This window comes from Leuciscus leuciscus (genome assembly GCF_965113295.1).
Source record: "Leuciscus leuciscus genome assembly, chromosome: 17".
NCBI lineage: Eukaryota > Metazoa > Chordata > Actinopteri > Cypriniformes > Leuciscidae > Leuciscus > Leuciscus leuciscus.
Window position 1 is genome coordinate 28,097,851 of NC_138741.1, and position 23,549 is coordinate 28,121,399.

Genomic DNA, 23,549 nt, shown 5'->3' on the forward strand with positions numbered 1-23,549 from the left:
TAATGTGAGAGCCATGTTATGATGAGAATTTTCTTTGAAAATGTGTTTCTTAATCTTCAAAATCATCATATATATCAGCTACGGTGCCTGATACTGCTTCCTGCTGGCTTGTTACAGATCACCAGATAATGATCCGATAGGGTGTCCTTTGACATTGCCCGTTCCTTTGAATTAATACAGTGACCTTTTTTTTCAATTGTCAGCCACATTTACATTTGCTTGAGGGAGACGGGCAAGAATGAGAACATGGATGAATAATTAATTTCCTTGCTCAATTAATAATAATGTCAACATCATGACCATTACTAATTAAATGCTGAGTTTGGTTACATAAATGGTTTGCTTCGCCATGGCAACAAGCATTTCCTTTGATCTTCTGTTTTAATGCTGCTGTCTTTTGATTCACTGTCCAATGGAAATAGAAATAACTTACTGTCCTGTCGCCCGTGGCTTCGGAATAATAATGTGTCTCTGGACACCCTATCGTTCCCTTTCAAGTGCTCAAAAAATTATATTTAAAATGTGGTCGGAAAATATGGCTGAACTGTTACAGTGGGGGTTTTTTGTAACAGTGATTTTCATTTCAGTAAAAGTGGAATAATTATTTTGTAGAATTTGCAGGTATTGCTAAATGATTTAGTGTAGTCAATATGAAATCAAAATGGACCCTATTTACTTTCTTAATGCATGTTTCTGGTTTTACTGTGCACGATATTCCAAAGAAAAACTATTTGTCTTCATTGTCTGTATAAAAAGACTTTCCTTTTCAGTTAACATCACTTAGGCCATGCAGGCTGTTGGACAATGTTAACCAATAGTCAAAAAGGTGTTTAGATATATAAGGAAGTAAATTGGGTTGCAAATGTTGTTTTATGTTGACTAAGACGCTCAATTTGTCGCAGTGATGCTCTAATAATTGCTGTTTGGTTTGCTGATTCTCTCAGGTTATGAAAGCCTTGAGGATAACTATGTCCAGGACAGTAAGATGGGGTTCGTCATTAATGCCATCTATGCCATGGCTCACGGCCTTCATGATATGCATGAGTACTTGTGCCCGGGTTACAAGGGACTTTGTGAGGCGATGGACCCCATTGATGGCAGCAAACTGCTAGACTTTCTCCTCAAGACCTCCTTTACTGGTGTGTCTGGAGAAGATGTGTGGTTCGATGAAAACGGGGACTCGCCAGGCAGGTCAGTCTTACTTACTGGCCTACATAAAGCTACATTTTATGCACTAAATGAATAACACAAAAATAGCTATTAATTAATTTTTAAACCACAGTGGAGTTGCATCCAATATGTCCAATGGCCTGGCTTCAGCAAACACTCACTTGCAGGAATTTCTGGAAATAACTTTGTCTTTCTTTTTTGAAGGTATGACATTATGAACCTGCAGCATGTAGAGCCTGGAGTCTACGACTATATAAACGTCGGCTCGTGGCATGAAGGCATTCTGAGTATTGATGATTATATGATCCAGATGAACCGCAGTGAGATGGTCCGATCTGTCTGCAGTGAGCCCTGCTCCAAAGGAGAGATCAAGGTAAGTTTGTATATTTATTAGCGTTTAGCAAAAACCCTCATGCAGATGCATATTGTTGCCGTTATTAAGTTGGCTTGAGAGAGCCAACTTTCTGATTTTGTACTTAAACTTAATATTATTATTCTTCTTCTGAGACTAAAAAAATATAACTTTAATACAGCCTAGAGCTTTAACTCTACATACTCCAAACTCGGCTCAGACCTTCAGACTATTCTGACTCGGTATGCTATATCTTTTCTAACTGATCGGACTTACGGTTTTCCTAAAAATGACGATCAAAACTCGGAAAAACTCCCATTGACTTTTTCAAACTGACCAACCGACAAAAATTCAAATCTAAATCCCTTGAAGACTAAACCAAACTGCCGTTCTATATACTATATGAGCCATTGAGACTCATTTAAACTAATAAACTCATCTATCTATCTACTTCAAACTAAATTAAACTTCAAACTAAATTAAACTTCAAACTAATTTAAACTTTAAACTAATTTAAACTTCAAACTACTAAATTTACTTCATTTAAACTAATAAACTCATCTATCTACTTCAAACTAAATTAAACTTCAAACTACTACATTTACTTCATTTAAACTTATAAACTCTAAACTCATACACTTATAAACTAATTAACTTATAAACTCATGAATTCATAGACTTATGAACTCTTAAACTCATAAATGTATAAACTCTGAACTCTTAAACTCAAACTTATAAACTGTAAACTCATTTAAACTTATAAACTCTAAACTCAAAAACTCGTACACTTATAAACTCATCAATTTATACTTATAAACTCTAAACTCATAAACTCTGAGTGTGCGTGTGAGCGAGTTAGTGTGTGTGTGTCTGTCTGTCTATCAATCTAACTTATCTATCTATCTATCTATCTATCTATCTATCATAAACTTCAAACTACTTTAAACTTCAAACCACTTTAAACTTCAAACCACTTTAAACTTCAAACCACTTTAAACTTCTTAATTTAAATATACCAGCTCCAAAGCAACGCCATAGCAACCAAACTTGAGTACCCTAGCAACCGTTTTGCAAGACCTATATCTCTGTATCAGAACATCGTATAGAGATGAGGTTTGGCTCTTTTGACTCATGCTAGCAAACAGCACTTTCAACATGCTACACATGCTAGCAGTGAATAGCTACATGCTAATAGCGATTAGTTAAGTAAGAACTCTATAAAAACTCCATAGTAACCATCTGTGACAACTACCAGCCAACCTAGTAACACCATATCAACCACCCAAAAGACCCTAGCAACCACCCAAAATATCCTAGCAACCACCCAGAACACCCTAGCAACCACCTAGCAACCACCCAAAACATCCTAGCAACCGCCTAGCAACCACCCAAAAGACCCTAGCAACCACCCAAAATACCCTAGCAACACCATAGCAACCACACAAAACATCCTGGTAACCACCCATAACACCCAAGCAACCACCTAGCAACCACCCAAACACCCTAGCAACCACCCAAAACACCCTAGCAACCACCCAAAATACCCTAGCAACACCATAGCAACCACACAAAACATCCTGGTAACCACCCATAACACCCTAGCAACCGCCTAGCAACCACCCAGAACACCCTAGCAACCACCCAAAACACCATAGCAACCACCCAAAATATCCTAGCAACCGCCTAGCAACCACCCAGAATACCCTAGCAACCACCCAAAACACCCTAGCAACCACCCAAAATAGCCTAGCAACCATCCAAAATACCCTAGCAACCACCCAGAATACCCTAGCAACCACCCAAAATACCCTAGCAACCGCCTAGCAACCACCCAAAAGACCCTAGCAACCACCCTAAATATCCTAGCAACCGCATAGCAACCACCCAGAATACCCTAGCAACCACCCAGAACACCCTAGCAACCGCCTAGCAACCACCCAAAAGACCCTAGCAACCACCCAAAAGACCCTAGCAACCACCCAAAATATCCTAGCAACCACCCAGAATACCCTAGCAACCACCCAAAACAACCTAGCAACCACCCAAAAGACCTTAGCAACCACCCAGGACACCCTAGCAACCACCTAGCAACCACCCAGAACACCCTAGCAACCTCCCAAAATGCCCTAGCAACACCATAGCAACCACCCATAACATCCTAGCAACCGCCTAGCAAAAAACTTTCTGGTCCAAACTTTCTCAAGCCAACTTAAAGTTTGTCTCGACGAACTTTCGCATCTAGTTTTAAGTTGCTCCTTCTTAAAGAAACTTTAGTCCACTGGGGAAATGTGTGTAATGTGTCCTCACAGGTGATCAGGAAAGGGGAGGTGAGCTGTTGTTGGATCTGTACAGCCTGCAAGGACAATGAATATGTCCAGGATGAGTTCACCTGCAAAGCCTGTGAGCTGGGATGGTGGCCAGACGAAGAACTGCACGGTACTTAATTTGCAATAGTCATCATTTTATTGCAATAATTATTTTGTTTAATGTGGTCAGATTTCACTCTGTCAGATGTTTCTCCTAAAGTTCCTCAGGAGAAGTAAAAATAGATACTAATAGTGACTATAGTGGACCAAGTAGAAGTATAAATCTACTGTATAAAATGAATCTTTGGATGAATGAAAATTTGATCTTGGAAGAATTTGATGAGAAATGTACTCAGATTAAACTCTTAAGTATCTTAGTTTCTTGTTGAGGTTGAGATCTCTTTTCAAGCTGTTGAAGAGACATATGAGATACTGAGGTCTTTTTCTTAGCAATAAATAAATAAATGCAAATCTGAGAGTCAAGAGACTTCAGCAAAAGTCTCCAAAAGTTCTCTGTTTAGTCTCGTAGTTATCTTAGAGAAATAATGGAGATACTAAAGGGCAAATTATGTGACAATCAACCGGTCTTCATTTGAATGTTTTTTGTAAAACTAAATATTCAAATATATAAGCTAGTCTGCATCTTAAAACAATCCATTGTCTGTCAGCATTTATTCTATCAGGCTTGTTGAGGAGAGGTGTAATATTTTTATAAGCAATCAGACTTACTGTGGTGACTTTTGAATGGACAAGCACAGAAAATGTGTTCAGAAAATGTCAAAATCCAGTACTTAAAGATTTACCTATGGTGCTTTTGCCCAGAGTTTTGGTAATTCACTTTAATCGGTTTTGAGTTTTGAAGTCAAAAGAAAATGTCTGAATCAAAGCATCAAACACCCATGCAGAGAATTATTCTCCAAGTCTTGCATTATTACTGATTTGGCTCTTTAAGAGACCTTCACTGTCCTATTTTCAAAAGGTTTCCCATGACTCCTGAAGGCCATTTATCATTTTTACAGATTGCTTGTGCCGTACAACTTATCGCCTGTGACAGCCCTACTTCACTGCCTACTTCTCTGGCCTATTTTCATACACTATGATGGTCAATGTCAATGCAGCAGCTTAGAGTGTCCTAGCAATGTATTTTTCATTAGTTCTCTCTATAGTTCCATATATGTTTCTGCCGTAATGCACAGATTCACCATAGCTCAAGAAAAACCCATGCGGCAATGTCAGGAATGCTGAAAAATATGAATTTTGTTTATCTTTTAGGAAGTTTTTTATATCCTGCTAGATGTAAATGGTTGTGTCCTTGAGTTTTAATCTTTCGTAAAAGGGTCTGGCTTTCATGAATTCTGGTGTTGGTGGTAATGAGGAAGCATTCATTTCCTCTCTCCTGATGCAGTCTCTCAAGTCTCCTTTGGCTTGGTTCTTTCTTATGGCCGGTCCCTTAGTGGAGGTGCTGTTTATTTTTAGGTGAGCTGGAAACCTACTTTAGCACTTGGTGCATAAGCGAGCTGGCCACACTCAGATGGCCAGTCCCACAAAGACACGCAGCAATGCGAAGTGAACGCTTTTGCCATTTTTATTTCATATTCAACAATGTACGCTTTGATCTCAATCCCCTGTTGGCCTCTTAAAGTGTTTGCATATTGGTGGAGGCATACATTCATAATGCATCACATCTTATGAATAATTTGAGTCCACAGCCCAATTTTTAAAAGAAAAAAGCCCCAATTTTTTTTAGAGGTTGCCAGGGCATTGCTATGTGGTTAAAAGGTGTTCAGAAACATATAAGTGTGTTGTTATGCAGTTGCCAGGGCATTGCTATTGTCACGGTCACCAGCTAGTCACCACCTCCTTACTACATTTCCCATCATCCTCCCTGGCCCTCACCTGCATGCACTTCCCAATCACAGAGATCGCTGTCACCTGTCACCAATCTTCACTGATCATCATCCAGCACTATATAACTCTTCCCACTGCAGTTCACCATTGTCTGGTCTTGTTGTTCCTTCAAAGAATGTGATACCTGTGTGTGTGCGCGCCCGATATCTACCAGAACGATCTTCCTTCCTTCCTTCCTTCCTTCCTTCCTTCCTTCCTTCCTTCCTTCCTTCCTTCCTTCCTTCCTTCCTTCCTTCCTTCCTTCCTTCCTTCCTTCCTTCCTTCCTTCCTTCCTTCCTTCCTCCCTTCCTTCCTTCCCTTCCTTCCCAGTCATCCGCTTCCTTCCTTCGTCCGTCTTCAGTCATCCGCTTCCTTCCTTCGTCCGTCTTCAGTCATCCGCTTCCTTCCTTCGTCCGTCTTCAGTCATCCGCTTCCTTCCTTCGTCCGTCTTCAGTCATCCGCTTCCTTCCTTCGTCCGTCTTCAGTCATCCGCTTCCTTCCTCCGTCCGTCTTCAGTCATCTGCCTCGATCTCTATTTCTTTCCACCATTATTCATCCAGATATCCATCCTGAACACTATATTCATCAGTTACTCACCTGCTTCCATCGTTGCGATCACATACTTCTCCAAATAAACCTGTTGATTACTTCACCTGTGTGAATCCTTCTCTTTCATGACAGAAGACCAGACCATAAACATAAAATATGGGCGTTTCCCGCATCCATCAAAAACCAACCGATCGTCTGATAATTTGTTTCCAGGATGGCTGTCCAATCGAAGTATGTGAAAGAGTTCCTAGAAATTTCACACCAGGTCAACTGGACAGCTGATGTCCTAAAGAACGTGTTCGGGCTTGGACTGGACGATCCTCTGCACCAGCCAGCTTCAGCCGCAAAACCAGGGATCATGTGCTGTTGTGGAGCGGTTCAGCCTTCACCGTGGGTGAGGCTGATGATTACATCGCCACTCAACCACCATCACCAGCCATCTTCCTCGCCACACTGCCTGAACGTCATCACGTCGTATACCTGCCGAGCCAGAGACTGTTCACGCCATGTCAGCCGTGCCTAAGAATTCGCCGCTGGTTCCTGAGCCCGCTTCAGCCCACAAGCCACCCTTCCAGGGTCTCATCCCACCGAGGCCACCATTCCAGGGACTCGTCCCGCCGAGACCACCCTTCCAGGGTCTCGTCCAGACCGCCCTTCCAGATCTTCACGTTGAGACCACCCTTCCAGAGCTTCTTCACATCAAGCCTGAGCTTCACGTCATGCCTGTCAAGCCTGAGCTTCATGCCACGCCTGAGCCCTCGTCCCAGGCCAAGACGGCCGTCGCCACGTCAGAGGCTATTCCTGTTCCTGAGCGTAAGCCCATAACTCAACCCAAGAAAATGTTTGGGGGGGCTATAGGTCGCCGGCCATAGTGGCCAAGCCGGGCTCCCATGGAAAGGCCACGATGGTCGATCCGCCCTGGCCGCCCGAATGGAAGGCTCCGCCCTGGCCGCCCGAATGGAAGGCTCCACCCTGGCCGCCCAAACTGCAGACTCTGTCCTAGCCGCCCGAACGAAAGGCTCCATCCTGGAGGCCTCTGGTCCCTCCTAACCACGTCCTCGTCAGCCTCCAGGACCCGCCCTCCCTCCCTCACTCTCCGGGTAGACTTCTTGAATTTCTGCCCGCTTTCTCCAGTTCTTCACCCACTCCTGTTGCCAGCCTTCCGCCTGCTCCTCTTCCTCCTCCTTCATCCGTCTTCATTCATCTGCCTCGATCTCCTTTTCCGAACCTGCAACAGATAAGACCATTACTCATCCAGATATCCATCCTGAACACTATATTCATCAGTTACCTGCTTCCATCGTTGTGATCACATACTTCTGCAAATAAACCTGTTGATTACTTTACCTGTGTGAATCCTTCTGTTTCATGACAGCTATGTGGTTAAAAGGTGTTCTGAAACATTTAAGTGTATTGTTATGCAGTTGCTAGGATGTTCATAATTGTTATTTTTGAGGTTTTGGTGCATTGCTATGCAGTTGCTAGGGTGTTCAAAAGAGTTGCTAGGTGGTTGCTTACTGGTCTAAATCAACAAAATGCATTCCAAAATTTTGTGGGCATTTGCCAGGATGTTGCTATGTGGTTTTGTTGTTTTGTGCATTGCTATGAGGTTGCTAGGGGATTGCTAGGTGGTTACTTAATGTCCCATGTTCTGAGTGGGGTTTGGTGCATTTCTGAGTAGTTGCCTTGGGCATTGTTAGGTGGTTACTGGTATACTTTTTTTTGTGTGTGTGTGTTGCTATGGTATTCAAAGTGGTTTCCTAGGATTTTCTGATCTGTATTTCTGGCTCGGCTCTCCCTCTTCAGTGTAAGTCAGGATTCTTTTGGTCAATTTATTGTACACCAGACAAAATGAAAAGTTTGATGCTTAAATTAATTGCACACCGCTAATAGCACAGTATAGTGTTGTAGTCAAGAGCACCTAAACCAAGACTAAGACCTGAGTGTGAGATCAAGACTTGAGGGGTTAAGACCAAGACAAGACCTGACCATCTGACAGATAAATGAGAAATGTCTTATTTAATTCAATTAGAATAGTATAACAATAACAGTGTATACAGTTAGAATAATACACTGTAGAGCATGTAAAATAAATCTGACAATGCACAGTAAATTAAGTGATGTCCCTGCAGTTGTGGTCTTGACTGTTCTTGAAATAAAATCCAGAGTCCTATTGGTCTGAGACCGAGACGAGACCTAGTACAATTGCAAATGCGGTTGATACCTAGACAAGACTGAGACCTTCAAAAAGTGGTCTCGAGTACTACAACAGTACAGCAATAATAATAGTGATGCTTGCCTTAACAAACAATTGTAGTACTAATTTCATGCATGGTTCATACTCTCACATTGATATAATTATTTTGTCTTGTCTCTTCAGTCTGTGAGCCACTTCCCCTGCGCTACCTGGAGTGGAGTCATCCTGAATCCATTGCTGCTGTCGTCTTTTCATGTCTGGGCATCCTAGTGACCAGTTTTGTCACCTTCATCTTCATACTGTACCGAGATACGCCAGTCGTCAAGTCCTCAAGCCGTGAACTTTGCTACATCATCCTGGCTGGCATCTTCCTGGGTTACATTTGCCCTTTCACTCTCATCGCCCGTCCCACCCTAGCCTCCTGTTACCTGCAGCGCCTCCTCGTTGGCCTCTCTGCCTCAATGTGCTACTCGGCTCTCGTCACCAAGACCAACCGCATTGCTCGCATTCTGGCCGGCAGCAAAAAGAAGATATGCACGCGTAAACCGCGCTTCATGAGTGCCTGGGCGCAAGTGGTGATCGCGTTCATCCTCATCAGCGTGCAACTGACTTTGGAGGTCACGTTGATCATCTTGGAGCCTCCAGAGCCAATTAAGTCCTACCCCAGTATTCGAGAAGTGTTTCTAATATGCAATACCAGTAATGTGGGCATGGTGGCACCACTGGGCTATAATGGCTTGCTCATTCTCAGCTGCACCTATTATGCGTTTAAAACTCGCAATGTCCCTGCCAACTTCAACGAGGCAAAGTACATTGCCTTCACCATGTACACCACCTGTATTATCTGGTTGGCCTTTGTGCCGATTTACTTCGGCTCCAACTACAAGATCATCACCACGTCCTTCTCTGTGAGTCTCAGCGTGACGGTGGCTCTCGGCTGCATGTTCACGCCAAAAATGTACATAATACTCGCTAAACCTGAGAGGAACGTACGCAGCGCGTTCACCACCTCAGATGTGGTGCGTATGCATGTGGGCGATGGAAAAATTGCTTGCAGGAGCAACAGCCTACTAAACATGTTCAAACGTAAGAAGAACGCATCTGGAAATGCCAAGTAAGTAGCTCAGCGGCATTAGCGCAGTCTCTCTCCGTCCTGTTGCACTAGAGCCCATGGATCCAGTCCTGTAATTCTCTCCAGACCTCAGGATCATGCCATTTCCAGGAGCTTACTCAATTAACGGCTCTCTCAGACATCTTATGAATTTCAGGTCAACTACAATTAAAACCTGCACACCCAGGGGCGTCTAAGCAGCAGGGCTGAGAGAAACTGTGTGACTATAGTAGCTTTAGATGTATGTAATGGCAAGTGCAAGAGTTATTATTCTTCTACAACCAATTATTGAGTTGCTGGAGTTTTCATGGTGAATATCAGATAATGGAAGGAATGTGTCAGCCGGAAAAAGATTTTGCTATAATTTTTAATCCACAGTAAATATATTTCTGGTTTCTACACATGGTGTAGATACCAGAATGTACTGGTATGTATGCAAAAATATAGAGAAGGACTTGTCACAAACAAGTCAAGATATGTATGACCTCTGCACATAGTTGTTTACGGTTGCAACTTGTTGCATTTAATATAGATCATATTATGTATATATGCTGTTTTGCAACAGCTGTGGTCAGAATTTAGAGTTGCAACTAATTGTTTTATAATATTAGTTTTACTGTTACTGTTAAAATACTGTTTTACAAGTATTTTTTCAATTCAAATGTCCCATAGTGCGAAGCTGTTTGTGCACTGATGCCAGACTAATTAATTTGTTATGAATAATCTGGTGTTTGGTTTGAGTCCATCAAGTTCCAAATAAAATGGGAAAATAATAAAATAAGCTGAAGTTCCTTTTATTTGTAATGTATTTTGTTATATAAAGTGGGGACCAAAAGTCTGAGTGTATTAGTAGAAATGCTGCTATTTGCAAATTTTTTTTTTATGTAATATTTTATATTTATATACACACACACAACAGTTTTTTCTGGTTCTCGAGTCTGATTGGCTAAGAGCCTTCTCCAGCCATGGGATATTCTACCAGTATCACCAAAGAAACAGTTTCACCTTTTGTATCACACAGCTTGCAGCATTACTCACACTGAGTGTCATGGCGGATGAGCAAACCCACTATAATTTTACAAATACTACTGTTGTTCTGTGATGGAATGTAGGTTTAAGAGTTTTTTAGGAGAGAATGTAGTTATTTTGATCTCAAATATGTGACTAACATAGCACCTATTTTACTATTTGTTTAGATGTTTGCGGACATGTGAGCTCAAGGCCATCAGCGGCCGTTCAGCGTGTGAAAGTTAGGCAGCAAAGACTGTCTTTATGAGTGAGTCAGTAGCAAGTTTGTAAGACATTATTTTTACTTTAAACAACACCTTATAAAAAACAACCAAAAAATGAATTGACTAGCGCGGTCATGTGAAATCCCCTTAAAGGGTTCGTTCACCCAAAAATGAAAATTCTGTCAGTAATTACTCACCCTCATGTTGTTCCAACCCCGTAAGACCTTCGTTCATCTTCGGAACACAAATTAAGATATTTTTGATTAAATCTGAGAGCTGTCTCACTCCTCCATAGGCTTCTAAGACGTTATAACTTGCTGGCCCAGAAAATGCATTAAAGACATCGTTAATATAGTCCAAGTGACTACAGTGGCTCAATCTTAAGTTTATAAAGCGACGAGAATACTTTTTGTGCGCAAAAAACAACAAAAATAACGTATTCCACTATTGGGCCTCGAGTTTTTTCACGTAGTGTTTTAGCGCAGCGCGTCTGTGTTGTACGTCACACGCATGACACACATGACCAGTGGAATAAAGTCGTTATTTTGGGGGTTTTTTGCGCACAAAAAGTATTCTCGTCGCTTTATAAACTTAAGATTGAGCCACTGTAGTCACTTGGACTATATTAACGATGTCTTTAATGCATTTTCTGGGCCAGCAAGTTATAATGTCTTAGAAGCCTATGGAGGAGTGAGACAGCTCTCAGATTTAATAAAAAATATCTTAATTTGTGTTCCGAAGATGAACGAAGGTCTTACGGGATTGGAACAACGTGAGGGTGAGTAATTACTGACAGAATTTTCATTTTTGGATGAACTAACCCTTTAACTGTTAAAAGGACAAAGACAAAGATATTCATTCATATTCATCAGTGAGCATTCACACTGATTTTGTGATTATAATGAATATAAGAATATCAGCTATATGCATGTAATTCACTCGCTTAGTTGATCTCTCTCTCTCTCTCTCTCTCTCTCATAATACTCTACATAATACAATAAGCTTTAATGAAGCAACTCGGCGTTCCTTCGTTGCTACTGTAGTTCTAATGCTGCGTTCCAGGCAGGTTTTTGAGCACGTAAATCACGACTTCAAACCACGACTCACGACTTTGTTGCGTTCCAGGCCAGTCACGCTAAACTACCTGAGCGCAAGGAATTGTGGTAGCTAGATGTAAACATTGTATGCCAATTTCGCTATGCTGAGAAATTGTACGTTACATATATATATATTTTATTTCATAAGCATGATCAATGCTGTCAAGTTCAGGTTTACGTCACCTTAACATTTCCATGCGGTTTCAGACACATAACATTGTAATACATAATCGTGTATGTATTATTATCATTATTATTATATTATTATTAATTTGACTGCAACGTTATATTGTCCTAAAGTGTATTCTCACCGTGTACCGCCTGCAGAAACACTGCATCCGTAGGGGCTGCCATTGTTGTTTTGTATGGTTTCGCGGGCTATGTGACGTCAGAGCTCGTAACCGGGAGTACATCAATCTAGTACGAGTTCACGGGTGGGAAGTCACGGGTTTGACTGCCGTTCCAGTGCACTTTCACGGGTTATAAGGTTGGAAAAACAAGGGTTACAGGTTGCCTGGAACGCACCATAAAGTTACGTTTTAGACTTAGTAATGGAGGCTTGGGCTCAACTGTTAAACTGTCAATTTGAGATTTTAATCTGTGGTTGGAAGGAAGTAGTTCTGTACAAAAGAGGGGTTTTAAAGACACTGTTGTTGTTTCTTATTTATTTACACACTTGTGCCATCGAACTGTTCTATAAACGCAATTGTGATTGCCTACGGCCGAATCACACCAATGCTGATATAGAGCGATATCGCACTACTACTCATGTGATATTGTTCATATAAACAGTATATATATATATTATATATATATATATATATACACACATATATGCTGTCGGTGGAGTGGACTGCCTCTCCCCCTCCTCCAGTGCCGGGGACAAATAAGTTAACTTAATCAGAGACGAATAAGTTTATGAGATTCAAAGGAATTGGGGAAGCAGGGTTAGTGTCGGCCCCCCAATGGAGCAGTCACCTGCTGCATACCTGGTGCCAACTCAAAATAGTGGTATTGCAGGTACCCCCACTCTCCCAATGGGTCATTCAAACAGCTCAGCAGGATTTATTCTGATTCAGGATTTATTCGGTGGAGTCGACTACCCCTCCCCCTCCTCCGTGCCGGTTCTCATACAAACAGCTCAGCAGGATTTATAGTGACCAGACCTGCATGGCTAGAGCTTTGAGCTATTTGCTTGAGGGAGCTGAGCAAGGCCATGTCAGGGGGAGGACATGTGATGAGCTTATGGGGGAAGTACGGTCCACGGCCAATTACATACTATGTGCAACGTTGCGCATTAGTGTCTTTGGGTCATGCGATGGCATGCTGATTACCCAAAATCAGTGGTACAGTGGATCTGACGCATTTCAGGCGTGGTTTGAGAACTCTAAGAAACAGGCGGAATCTCTGAGGGGTTCACTGCCTAGAAATTCAGCAGACCAGTGCAGTCGTCTGCACAACCGAAGTTTAGGTCGTCTTCCTGACCGCCACCAGCCAAGAGGCCAGCCACAGTACTTGGGAGGCTGAACGGGCGCACACACAGCCTAAACAGCAGGCCTGGTCAGGGAAGAAGGGTCCGCCCCCGGCGAAAGGGAGATATTTCTCTGCAGGAAAGAAGAGGCAGTCGGATCCCTAGCTCTTAGACAAGGGAATAACGTCAGTCCAGATGTAGCCGCTTTCTTCTCTCTGTGCAAAAAAAGACCCTGCAAGAGAGCAGGTTCAGCTTTAAGTTTGTTATCAATAAAGAAACTTTGTCTTCAGCATACAATGCCTCGTGTTGGTTTGTCAAAACAATCAAAATGCATTAGAACAACTAACCTCACAATCAGGCTGTGTGCCGACAGTAGAGAAAAAAGCAGTGATATGCAATATCCAGCGATGTTCACAAAAAGATGCAGGGGTTCCCCAGGTGATGCCAGGGATCCTCGCTGTCTGCCTCGAGCAGTGGCGCACATGCGCACTAACACCGTGGGTTCTTTGCACGATTCAGAGGGCTACCGGCTGCAGTACCTTACGCCGCTCGCCTGTTTCAGCGGAGTAATTATGACTTCAGTGTAGGGTGAAGGGTTTTAAAGCTGTTACTTCCTCTTCAAGTCAAGTCAAGTCACCTTTATTTATATAACGCTTTTTACAATACAGATTGTATCAAAGCCGCTTCACAGTGATAACATGAAAATAATACAACAAAGTTTCTTTCTAAAAGAAAATTACGTCATTGTCCACCTTAAGTAAGGCAGATCAATAAAATTGTTGAATATTAAATGTCCCCAACTAAGCAAGCCAAAAGCCAAGGCAACCGTGGCAACGAACCAAAACTCCATCAGGTGACAGAATGGAGAAAAAACCTTGGGAGAACCCAGGCTCAGTCGGGGGCCAGTTCTCCTCTGGCCAACGAACGAATAGTGTATGATTATGATCCAGGCAGCATTACAGGTCAAAAGTCAGATTGGATCAGAACATTCAGAATATTTATCCAGTTCCGTCTGGTTGGAAGTCGGAGTCATCACGCCGGTATGGAGACAAGTTTGTTTAGGATCAGTGCAGAGCTCGCTCAAGTACTGGGGAGCAAAACCATTTAGTGCTTTGTAAGTAGTTAGCAATATTTTAAAATTGATGCAATGTTTAATAGGGAGCCAATGCAGTGTTGACAGAATGGGGGTAATATGGTCATACTTTCTGGTTCTAGTGAGAACTCTAGCAGCTGCGTTTTGGACCAACTGGACTTTGTTTATTAAGCGTGCAGGGCAACTACCCAGAGCATTACAATAATCTAGCCTTGAGGTCATGAACGCATGAACTAACTGTTCCACATTTTTCATTGAAAGCATTTGTCGTAATTTAGATATATTTTTAAGATGGAAGAATGCGGTTTTACAGATGCTAGAAACGTGGCTTTCAAATGAAAGATTGGTATCAAATCTTTCCATTTGATTTGGAAGCTTTGTCGGTATAGGGTCAAATCTCTTGATTTAGATGATTTAACGAGTTTAGACAATTCTTCCTCTCCTATAGCAATGAATGAATACAATTTTTCCTCAGGTAGACTACAATGCACTGTCTGATGCGATACTGTAGTAGACAGTTGTATAGTTATAATTTTCTCTCTAATATTATCAATCTTGTAAGTAAAGAAGTTCATAAAGTCATTACTGCTGTGCTGTTTGAAAACGTCCGGTGTTGGAGCTTTATTTTTCGTTAATTTAGCCACTGTCTGTAAATGCTAACCCCAATGCATCTTTTTCATTATCTACATGGATATTAAAATCACCAACAATTAGGACTTTATCTGCAGCCAGTACTAACTCTGATAGAAAATCAGCAAATTCTTTGATAAAATCTCTATGGTGCCCTGGTGGCCTGTATACAGTAGCCAGCACAAATGTCAAACGGGATATATCACTTACGCTAGATAACATTACAGAAAGCACCATCACTTCAAAATAAATATATTTGAAACTAGACTTCTGAGTAATTCTGAAGATATTGCTATAAATTACAGCAATACCTCTCCCTTTTCCTTTTAAACGAGCCTCGTGTTTATAGCAGTAATCTTGCGGGGTGGTCTCATTTAAAGTAATGTAATTGTCTGGTTTTACCCAAGTTTCTGTCAAACACAGCACATCTAGGTTATGGTCTGTAATCATATCATTAACAATAAGTTCTTTTGAAGAAAGGGATAGAGAATATTCAGAAACCCGAGCTATATAATTTGTTCATCTGCATTATATTTGTTTTTATTTGTTGAACATCAATCCAATTTTTACCCTTAAATGAGTTTGGGAGTTTTTTGTATTTCCTAGTTCGGGGAACAGACAAAGTCTCTATGTGATGATATCTAGGTGAAAGAGTCTCTATGTGATGGGATTTATCTGACCTCAGTGACGTGAGACAGCTAGCAGACGATTGGTTTAGCCAGTCTGTCTGCTTCCTGACCTGAGCCCCAGATTGTCATGTTTGAGCTCTTAGACTATGTGCATATTACTAGGGAGAAAAGCAGCACCATCCCAGGAGGGATGAATACTATCTCTTTTCAACAGGTCAGGTCTGCCCCAAAAACTTTTCCAATTGTCTATGAACCCTATATTATTTTGCGGACACCACTTTGACAGCCAGCCATTGAGTGAGGACAGTCTACTAAGTATCTCATCACTCCTTCGAACAGGAAGGGGGCCAGAGCAAATACAGTGACTGACATCGTACTTGCAAGTTCACACACCTCTTTAATGTTAATTTTAGTGATCTCTGACTGGCGAAGTTGAAAATCATTAGTGCCAACGTGAATAATAATCTTAGAGAATTTACGATTAACATTAGCCAGCACTTTTAAAGTTGCTTTGATGTCAGGTGCTCTGGCTCCCGGCAAAGATGTGACTATGGTGGTTGGTGTCTCTATTTTCACGTTCCGTGTAATAGAATCGCCAATAACAAGGGCACTTTCAACAGGACTCTCAGTGGGTGCTTCACTGAGTGGAGAGAACCATTCTCTCCGTTTAATGTTGTTATCGGAACAGAAGAGCAGTGTTTTGTCCCGCGACTACAGCGTCTCACGTTCACCCAGTTGCCCTGCTGCACTGGCTCTACAGCCAGAACCGAACAATGTACAGAGTTCACTAAGCTAGTCACATCCAAAGCAGTATCTAAAGCCCTTGCATTCTTACTATCCTCGATTAAAGTGTGCATGCGTGTCTCTAGTTCTGAAATCTTCTCTGTCAGCCTGACTATCTCATAATATCTCATATCACATATAAAACCCTCGCGCTGACAGAGAAGGCTATACTAGAAATGTGACATGAAGTGCAAGTGACAATAATAGGAGAAGACATAACTCACCATGTTTGTTGACTGATCCTGCTCACCACAGTTGTTTGATGGACTTGAAAAGGTGCGAGCAAAAAAAGACGGCAAACACGGATGGCAGATAAACAGGCTAGCGGAAGGCTAGCACGTTTTGCGAGCGATAGTGATTTAGATTAAAACTAGCGAAGTCAGACCTTCCCAAAGAAATATGAGGGCTTGCGCCCTATCCTAGATTTACCGCAGTTGAACAAGCATCTCAGATGTTACAAGTTCAAAATGCTTACAGTACGTCACCTGCTATGCTCTCTGTGTCCTCAGGAATGGTATACATTGTCGGATTTGACCGATGCATATTTCCATATCACAATCCACCCAGGGCACAGAAAATTCCTGAGGTCCTCCTTCAAGGGGACTGTATACGGATTCCAGGTCCTGCCATTCGGGCTGTCCCCTGCATATTTACGAAATGTGCAGAATTTCGCGTATTTATATGAGCTGCTCCTGGCTACAGACAGCAGGGAACAAGCAGTGTTGCAAACACAAGCACTTGTCTCTCATTTATGAGCTCTGGGATTTTTAATAAATCTCAAAGAAGAGCTCCCTGGGTCTAAATCAGCAGATTTCGTATCTCGGTTTAGGAATAGATTCAGGACAGAACACAGCTATGCTGTCAGTATGGAGGGCAGAGGATTTGTGCAGTCTTTTTCAGCTGGGCAGGCGAGTGCGTTTTCGTAAAATGTGTTGAGACTGCTGGGGCTCATGGCCTCAATGATAGCGGCCATTCAGCTGGGTCTCCTCTTTATGCCTGCATTCCTGAGCACTGGGCTGAATGCCACGTGACATTTAAACGGACAAATCACGATAACGCTATTGTGCGTTTGAGCTCCGATCCCCTGGAAACCCAGGATCTGTTGAGAGAGTGAATTTCCCTGGACAATACAGAGCACAAGGCCGCTGTCGACAAGGGGGCTTTATGTGCATATTTGAAGAGTGGTGCGGGCAAAGATCTTTATTGCCTTATTAATGCCTGATTGCGGGAATATTGAGAATTATTGGAGGAAGGTTGCTCCCATTCCACACTGAAAATTTACTTGGCGGCCATTTCGGTCTGTCATGAGGGCATTAATGGTGCTGCGGCAAGCGTGCACCTGGTTTCCATTAAGTTTCTTGTGTGTGGTGTATATGGCCTGTTACAAAATCAATGCTGCCATCATAGGACCTGATTGTAGTTCTGGAGGCTATTTGTGAACCTCAGTTTGAGCCGTTAGAATCCTTGGATCTAAGGATGATGTCTTATAACAACATCTCAAAGTCATCTCAGGGGTGTATAGTGCGCTCTCGTTCGACCTGCCCACCTTGTCAAACCTCTCTATTGACTCGGAGGAAGGAAGGAGACTCCATGCCTTGTGTCCTGTTCGAATTTTACGCAGGTACATCAAGCAGACGCAGGCTATGTTTTCTTTTGGCCAACTTTTTTAATTTTTTGCCAACCCGGTTCGTGGGAAACCACTATCTAAACAGCGCCTTTCACATTGGATCGTGGAGGCGATTTCTATTGCATACAAGAGTGAAGTGTTGGCTCTGCTGGCAAGAGGCATGATGACGTCATGGGCGCTATTTAGAGGGGTGTCTGTAGAGGACATTTGTGTGGTGGCCAGTTGGGCATCGCTGCACACGTTTGTTCAGTTTTACTGACTAGATGTCACTGCGGCGATGGTGGCTCAGTCCGTGCTTACCGCAGGAGCTTTAAGCCAGGGGCTATCGCTCCCTTGAAAACATGGGGATAATATGTGGCGGTGCTGGTCCCTTTACGTTTAGTTCAGCGGACTAGTAGTTATATGCATAACTCAACGTTTTGAGCGAACCAATGATTCATAAAGAGCCATTTACTTAATTCCTGAATGAATCAGCCATTTAAACAAATGACTCAATGACTTACTCATTTAGACATTTACCGCCACCTACCAGCAGTTTTAGTTTCTCTTTTATAGTTTCATTTCATTAAAAAAATTATTTCAAATATTGGGGATAGTTTGGCCAAAAAGGAAAATTGTTTGTTTAGCCTACATTTAGGCTACTCACCCTCATGTGGTTTCAAATCTGTATGACTTTCTTTCTTTTGTGCAACATAAAAGAAGATATTTTGAAGAATGTTGGTAACCAAACTGTTTTGGTCTTCAAAGATATCTCAATACCAATTCAGATGCAGCTCCTGAAAAAAATCATGGCTGCTGTAGCCAAAAAATGTATGTGTAATACATTCTATGTTAAATCAAATAAAATATTTCTTTCTAAAGCAAATTTTTGTAATGTCTATGTGTTGCTTTTCTCATTTAACACAATTAATAATGACTTTAAACTATTGTTTGGGCGCAATTTCTCCAAATTTGATGTGCGATGAATTTGCGATTAATTAGCGTAATCTTTGAGTGAAAAGTTTAATTGAATTTTCCACAAATTTCTGAATCTTTTAGTATTTACTTTTACTTTTACTTTAAAGGGGTAGTTCACCCAAAAATGAAAACCATTATTTACTCACCCTCAAGTTATATAAAAATATATCCTTGCTCTTCCAAGCTTTATAATGGAAGTGAATGGAGCTCCTGATTTTGAAGTCCAAAAAAGTGCATCCATCCATCATTAAAAATATCCACACAGCTCCAGGGGGTTAATAAAGGCCTTCTGAAGTGAAGCGATGCGTTTTTGTAAGAAAAATATCCATATTTAAATCTTTAGAAACTATAATAAGTATCTGCCAGCAGACAGCCTATGCAAATCGACTAATGCCAAAAGAGTAACCTCTGACATGACGCACTGATGAACGCAAAAGCACAAAGGATAGTCTATAACAAGAATTTTTAAAAAGAAATATCGGAAGATTTCGATACAAGAAAAGAGGAGCTTGAGTTTGTTGCCCAGCCCTGTTTGTTTGAACTGCGAGAGGCGTCTAAGCTTACGCTACATCCTACGTCATACATCGCGTCAGAAGTTAGGCGTAATTGTGTAGGCCATCTGCCAGAAGCTAGATATTTTAGTTTATAAAGTTTTAAATATGGATATTTTTCTATTGTGAAAATATTAAATTATATTTTTCAAAAACCCATCGCTTCACTTCAGAAGGCCTTTATTAACCCCCTGAAGTAGTATGGATTACTTTTATAATGGATGGATGCACTTTTTTGGATTTCTTAATTAGGAATAATTTTCATCTTTGGGTGAACTATCCCTTTAATGACATCGGGACTGGAGCTGATTTGAACAAAACCTGATGATCAGATTCTCCATGTTCCAATGAGCATTTAATAGAAAAACGTCTGACTGTCTGTGCAAAGAGTCACATGATCCAGGTTTATGTGGAAAAATACCACATTTAAGTTAGTTTTAGACTTTTGGTCCCCACTGTAAATCATTATGTAATATAAAATTGCTCATTCTGTGATTTAGGATTTTGGTCATATAAGATTTCCACCAACCTGTAAACATAAATATTGTAAGGATACTCTAGATGTCTGAATAATAATAATAATATTCAGCATAATTTTTGCTTGTTCAAACTTTTTTTTACACGAACGAGAAATGTTGTTCTTGTGTTCACCTTTCTCGGTTCCTGTGAAATAACAGTCGTCTTTATTTTGTTCATAGTTCTAATGGAAAGTCTGTGTCATGGTCTGAACCAGGTTCAAGACATCCTCCGAAAGGGGAACACATGTGGCACAGACTGTCTGTACATGTGAAGAGGCAGGAAGCCGGATCCAATCAGACGGCTGTCATCAAACCCCTAACTAATACCTACAATAACCCAGGCATGGAGTTTTCCGATTTAAGCACCAAGACTCTATACAATGTAGCCGAGGAGGACGAGGGCGACCCGATAAGATACAATCCCTCGGGCAGCCCTCCTCTGATGGCTCTCAGGCTGTCGCCTGTTAGCAAGCCTATGAAGGAGGTGGGCCCCCATCTGACTTTTTACACTTCTGAGCAACACGTGCCACAAAAAAACAGTGTTTTCCCCCAACATGTTATTGTAGACCACTTTCAGCAAGAGATGGTCAAGTTCATACCCGATCTGGATGAGATCATAAGCCTGCCTGAGCCAGGCAATAGGGTGATGCTGCCGCTTCAACCCCAAACATTGCATCCACATCCGATTTTGCCCATGCAACTGGGTGCTTACCCAGACGAGCCTGTCTCCCCTTTGGAGGAGGATGAAAATGAGCAGTTTGGACTTCTTCATGGCTACATGTATGACAATGCACAGATCCATGATGAGGAGGAGTTGGTACAGATCAAAATGTCAATGGAGGACTCTCTGGATCTGATGCCACCTTCTCCGTTTCGTGATTCTCTCGGCTCGGGCAGCCCCGTTCCCAACTCCCCAGTGTCTGAGTCCATCTTATGCACGCCACCGAGTGTGACGTACGCGTCCGTCATTCTCAGAGACTTTAAGCAAAGCTCCTCGACCCTTTGAAACATTGAAACACATTTATTTTAAGAGATCATGTCAGCTATTGTGAAATAATAGCTACTAGTTTGTACAATGGTGAGACTTAAGTCGCTTGCACTGGAGAGCTTTAATATTATATTTGTTTGATAGCAGAGCATTTAAAGAAACTGTATGGAAGTGGATGTACAGTATGTTGACCAGGGTCCAAAATTAACAAGTGCCAAATGCAAGTCAAATTTTGCCAGTACATCTTTTAAAGTTTCATATAGGCATGGAGAAGCTTGTGCACAATGTATTTATTTTCAATGAGCCAGTGTTTGCTATTTTAGTATTGGTATACTATTATAGTTTGTATTATTATTTTGAACTAGGTTTTATTTTGGGTTTTAATTTTAGATAAAGTTTTAGTAATTTTGTTATGTTTTTTGTCATTTTCATTATTTTTTTTTGTTTTAGTCTATTTAGTTTTTATTGCTTTTCATTTCAATTGTAGTTACTTTAGTACTTCAGGTTGAACTAAATGAAAATGAGAAATGTTGCCTTGGCGACCAGCTGAAATAAAAAAGTTTAAATTTTTAAATTTTTTTAAATTGTATTTCAGTTAATGTTTATTTTATTTCAAGTAACAAAAATGTTGTATCATTTTAGCTTTATTTTACAATAACCAACAATAAAACAAAATAGCCTACTGTTTAATGGACATTACATTTTCTCAATTTACCCACAATTGACAGGGGCGGCCAAAAAAAGTAATTGATATATAATTTTAATTCGTTTTTATTTTTCATTAAATGTTTAATTTTCCATTTTAAAGTTTTGGTAATTTTGTTGTGTTTTGAAATTCATATTAGTTGTTTTTTATGCATTTATCTAGTTTTTATTTTAGTTACTATAGTAGCTAGTTAAACTTGTAAATGTTTGTCTTGGCAACCAATGTTTTTTTCAAGTAATGAAATATTTTTTTATGATTTTATATAGCAGGTACATTTTCACAATTCACCCACAATTGGCAGGTGTGGCCAAAAAAGAAAGAAAAAAAAGAGTTAATTTTGGACCTTAATGTCAATGCTGAATTGAGTAAAAGCAGAAACCCAAACATGCAGGATCCCTTTGATTTCTGTCACTATCACTTGCTTTAGTATGGCAGCAGTAGTTGACATGAAAACAACACCAGTCATTGTAATGCTGTATATTCTGCACTGTTTAAGCTTTTAATTATAGATCAAAATATCTAAAGGACCAGCAGAAAATAACCATTGTAGCAGAAACTGAAGATTTAGACATTTTAAAAATGTGCAGTGACTCTTATGAGTGACAATTTAATGTGTTTAATGTGTTTTATACAATCAGTCTACATGACTTTTATAAACTATATTTTAAAACTGAGACTGTATTAAATGAACATGATTATCAAACAATTTTAGGTCTAGTTAAAGCATCATATCGTGCAATGTATGTATGCTGTAAACTAAGTGTAGATAACCAATGCCTACAAGTACAATGTAGCAATTAATAGTGTTTAAGTGCCAATGTCAATATTAACTGTATTTTTACTTGCTGTATTATTTTTATGTCATTTTTGTATAGTTTGTGTGTTTGAAGTACAATAGAATATTAATTGTCTGCCATTTATGTCTGATTTTGTACAGTTATGAAGTAATGTAAATATTTATAGCTTTGGATTTAAATGGTCATAACTTAAAGCCAGAGTTTGTATTATTACATAGACCTTTTCAGTGGACAATCTCGATCTTTCAGTTTCAATGCCTGTATTTAGTAACTTCTCTTTATTGTTGGTTGAATGTTTTCATATCAGTTCCGAATACTTATATGCTTCATACAGATAGTGTGTTAATGAAGATTCAAGAACCCCTAATGCTCAACAGGGCCACCGACGGCAGTTTCACCAGAATGTATCATGAGTCCTCATATGTGTGCGGGTTGTCATACCTGTAGACAGTTATATCCTCTTGTTGTTATGACCATTTAAGTTCTGTATGACCTGATGGTTACTAAATTATTATTAATAATAGAATTTTAACTTTTTATGCAATTATAGAAAGTTGTTGTAACTTTTAGATATTAATGATTATGCTGTACGTTTATTCTTTTCTTTTGCAATGCAATATGTGTTTGTTTCTGATCTTGTCAGATTGCATACTATAGTCTTGAAACTATAGTTTATCTTTAAACATTTGTGCTATTATATTTTTTAAAAGAATCATCGGTGTCCTATTGCATACCATATACTGTAGATTTAGATGAACTACATGTTTCTACAGATTAAATATACAGTATAGTTCTGTATTTGTCAGAATTGCTTAGCTTATAATATTGAGCATGTTTTATTGGGTTTATGTTAAATATTGTACAATGTTAATAAGCTCTCAGGGTTGTTGCTGCTGTA

General features: G+C 40.5%; 1 protein-coding gene across 5 annotated transcripts in view; it reads left to right on the plus strand.

Moving 5' to 3' along the window:
- grm1b (glutamate receptor, metabotropic 1b) overlaps positions 1 to 21,167 on the plus strand; it is a 33,755-nt gene extending 12,588 nt beyond the window's left edge. For 3 of the 5 annotated variants that reach the window (XM_082142945.1, XM_082142946.1, XM_082142947.1), the window contains 5 exons: positions 945 to 1,191; positions 1,375 to 1,543; positions 3,832 to 3,958; positions 8,645 to 9,575; positions 20,341 to 21,167. In XM_082142945.1, the coding sequence (XP_081999071.1) occupies positions 945 to 1,191; positions 1,375 to 1,543; positions 3,832 to 3,958; positions 8,645 to 9,575; positions 20,341 to 21,166 (2,300 nt within the window). In that variant the 3' untranslated portion in view covers position 21,167. The remainder of the gene's footprint in view (positions 1 to 944; positions 1,192 to 1,374; positions 1,544 to 3,831; positions 3,959 to 8,644; positions 9,576 to 20,340) is intronic. The other 2 variants (XM_082142948.1, XM_082142949.1) reach the window with 1 other exon arrangement.
- The last annotated feature ends 2,382 nt before the right edge of the window (positions 21,168 to 23,549 follow it).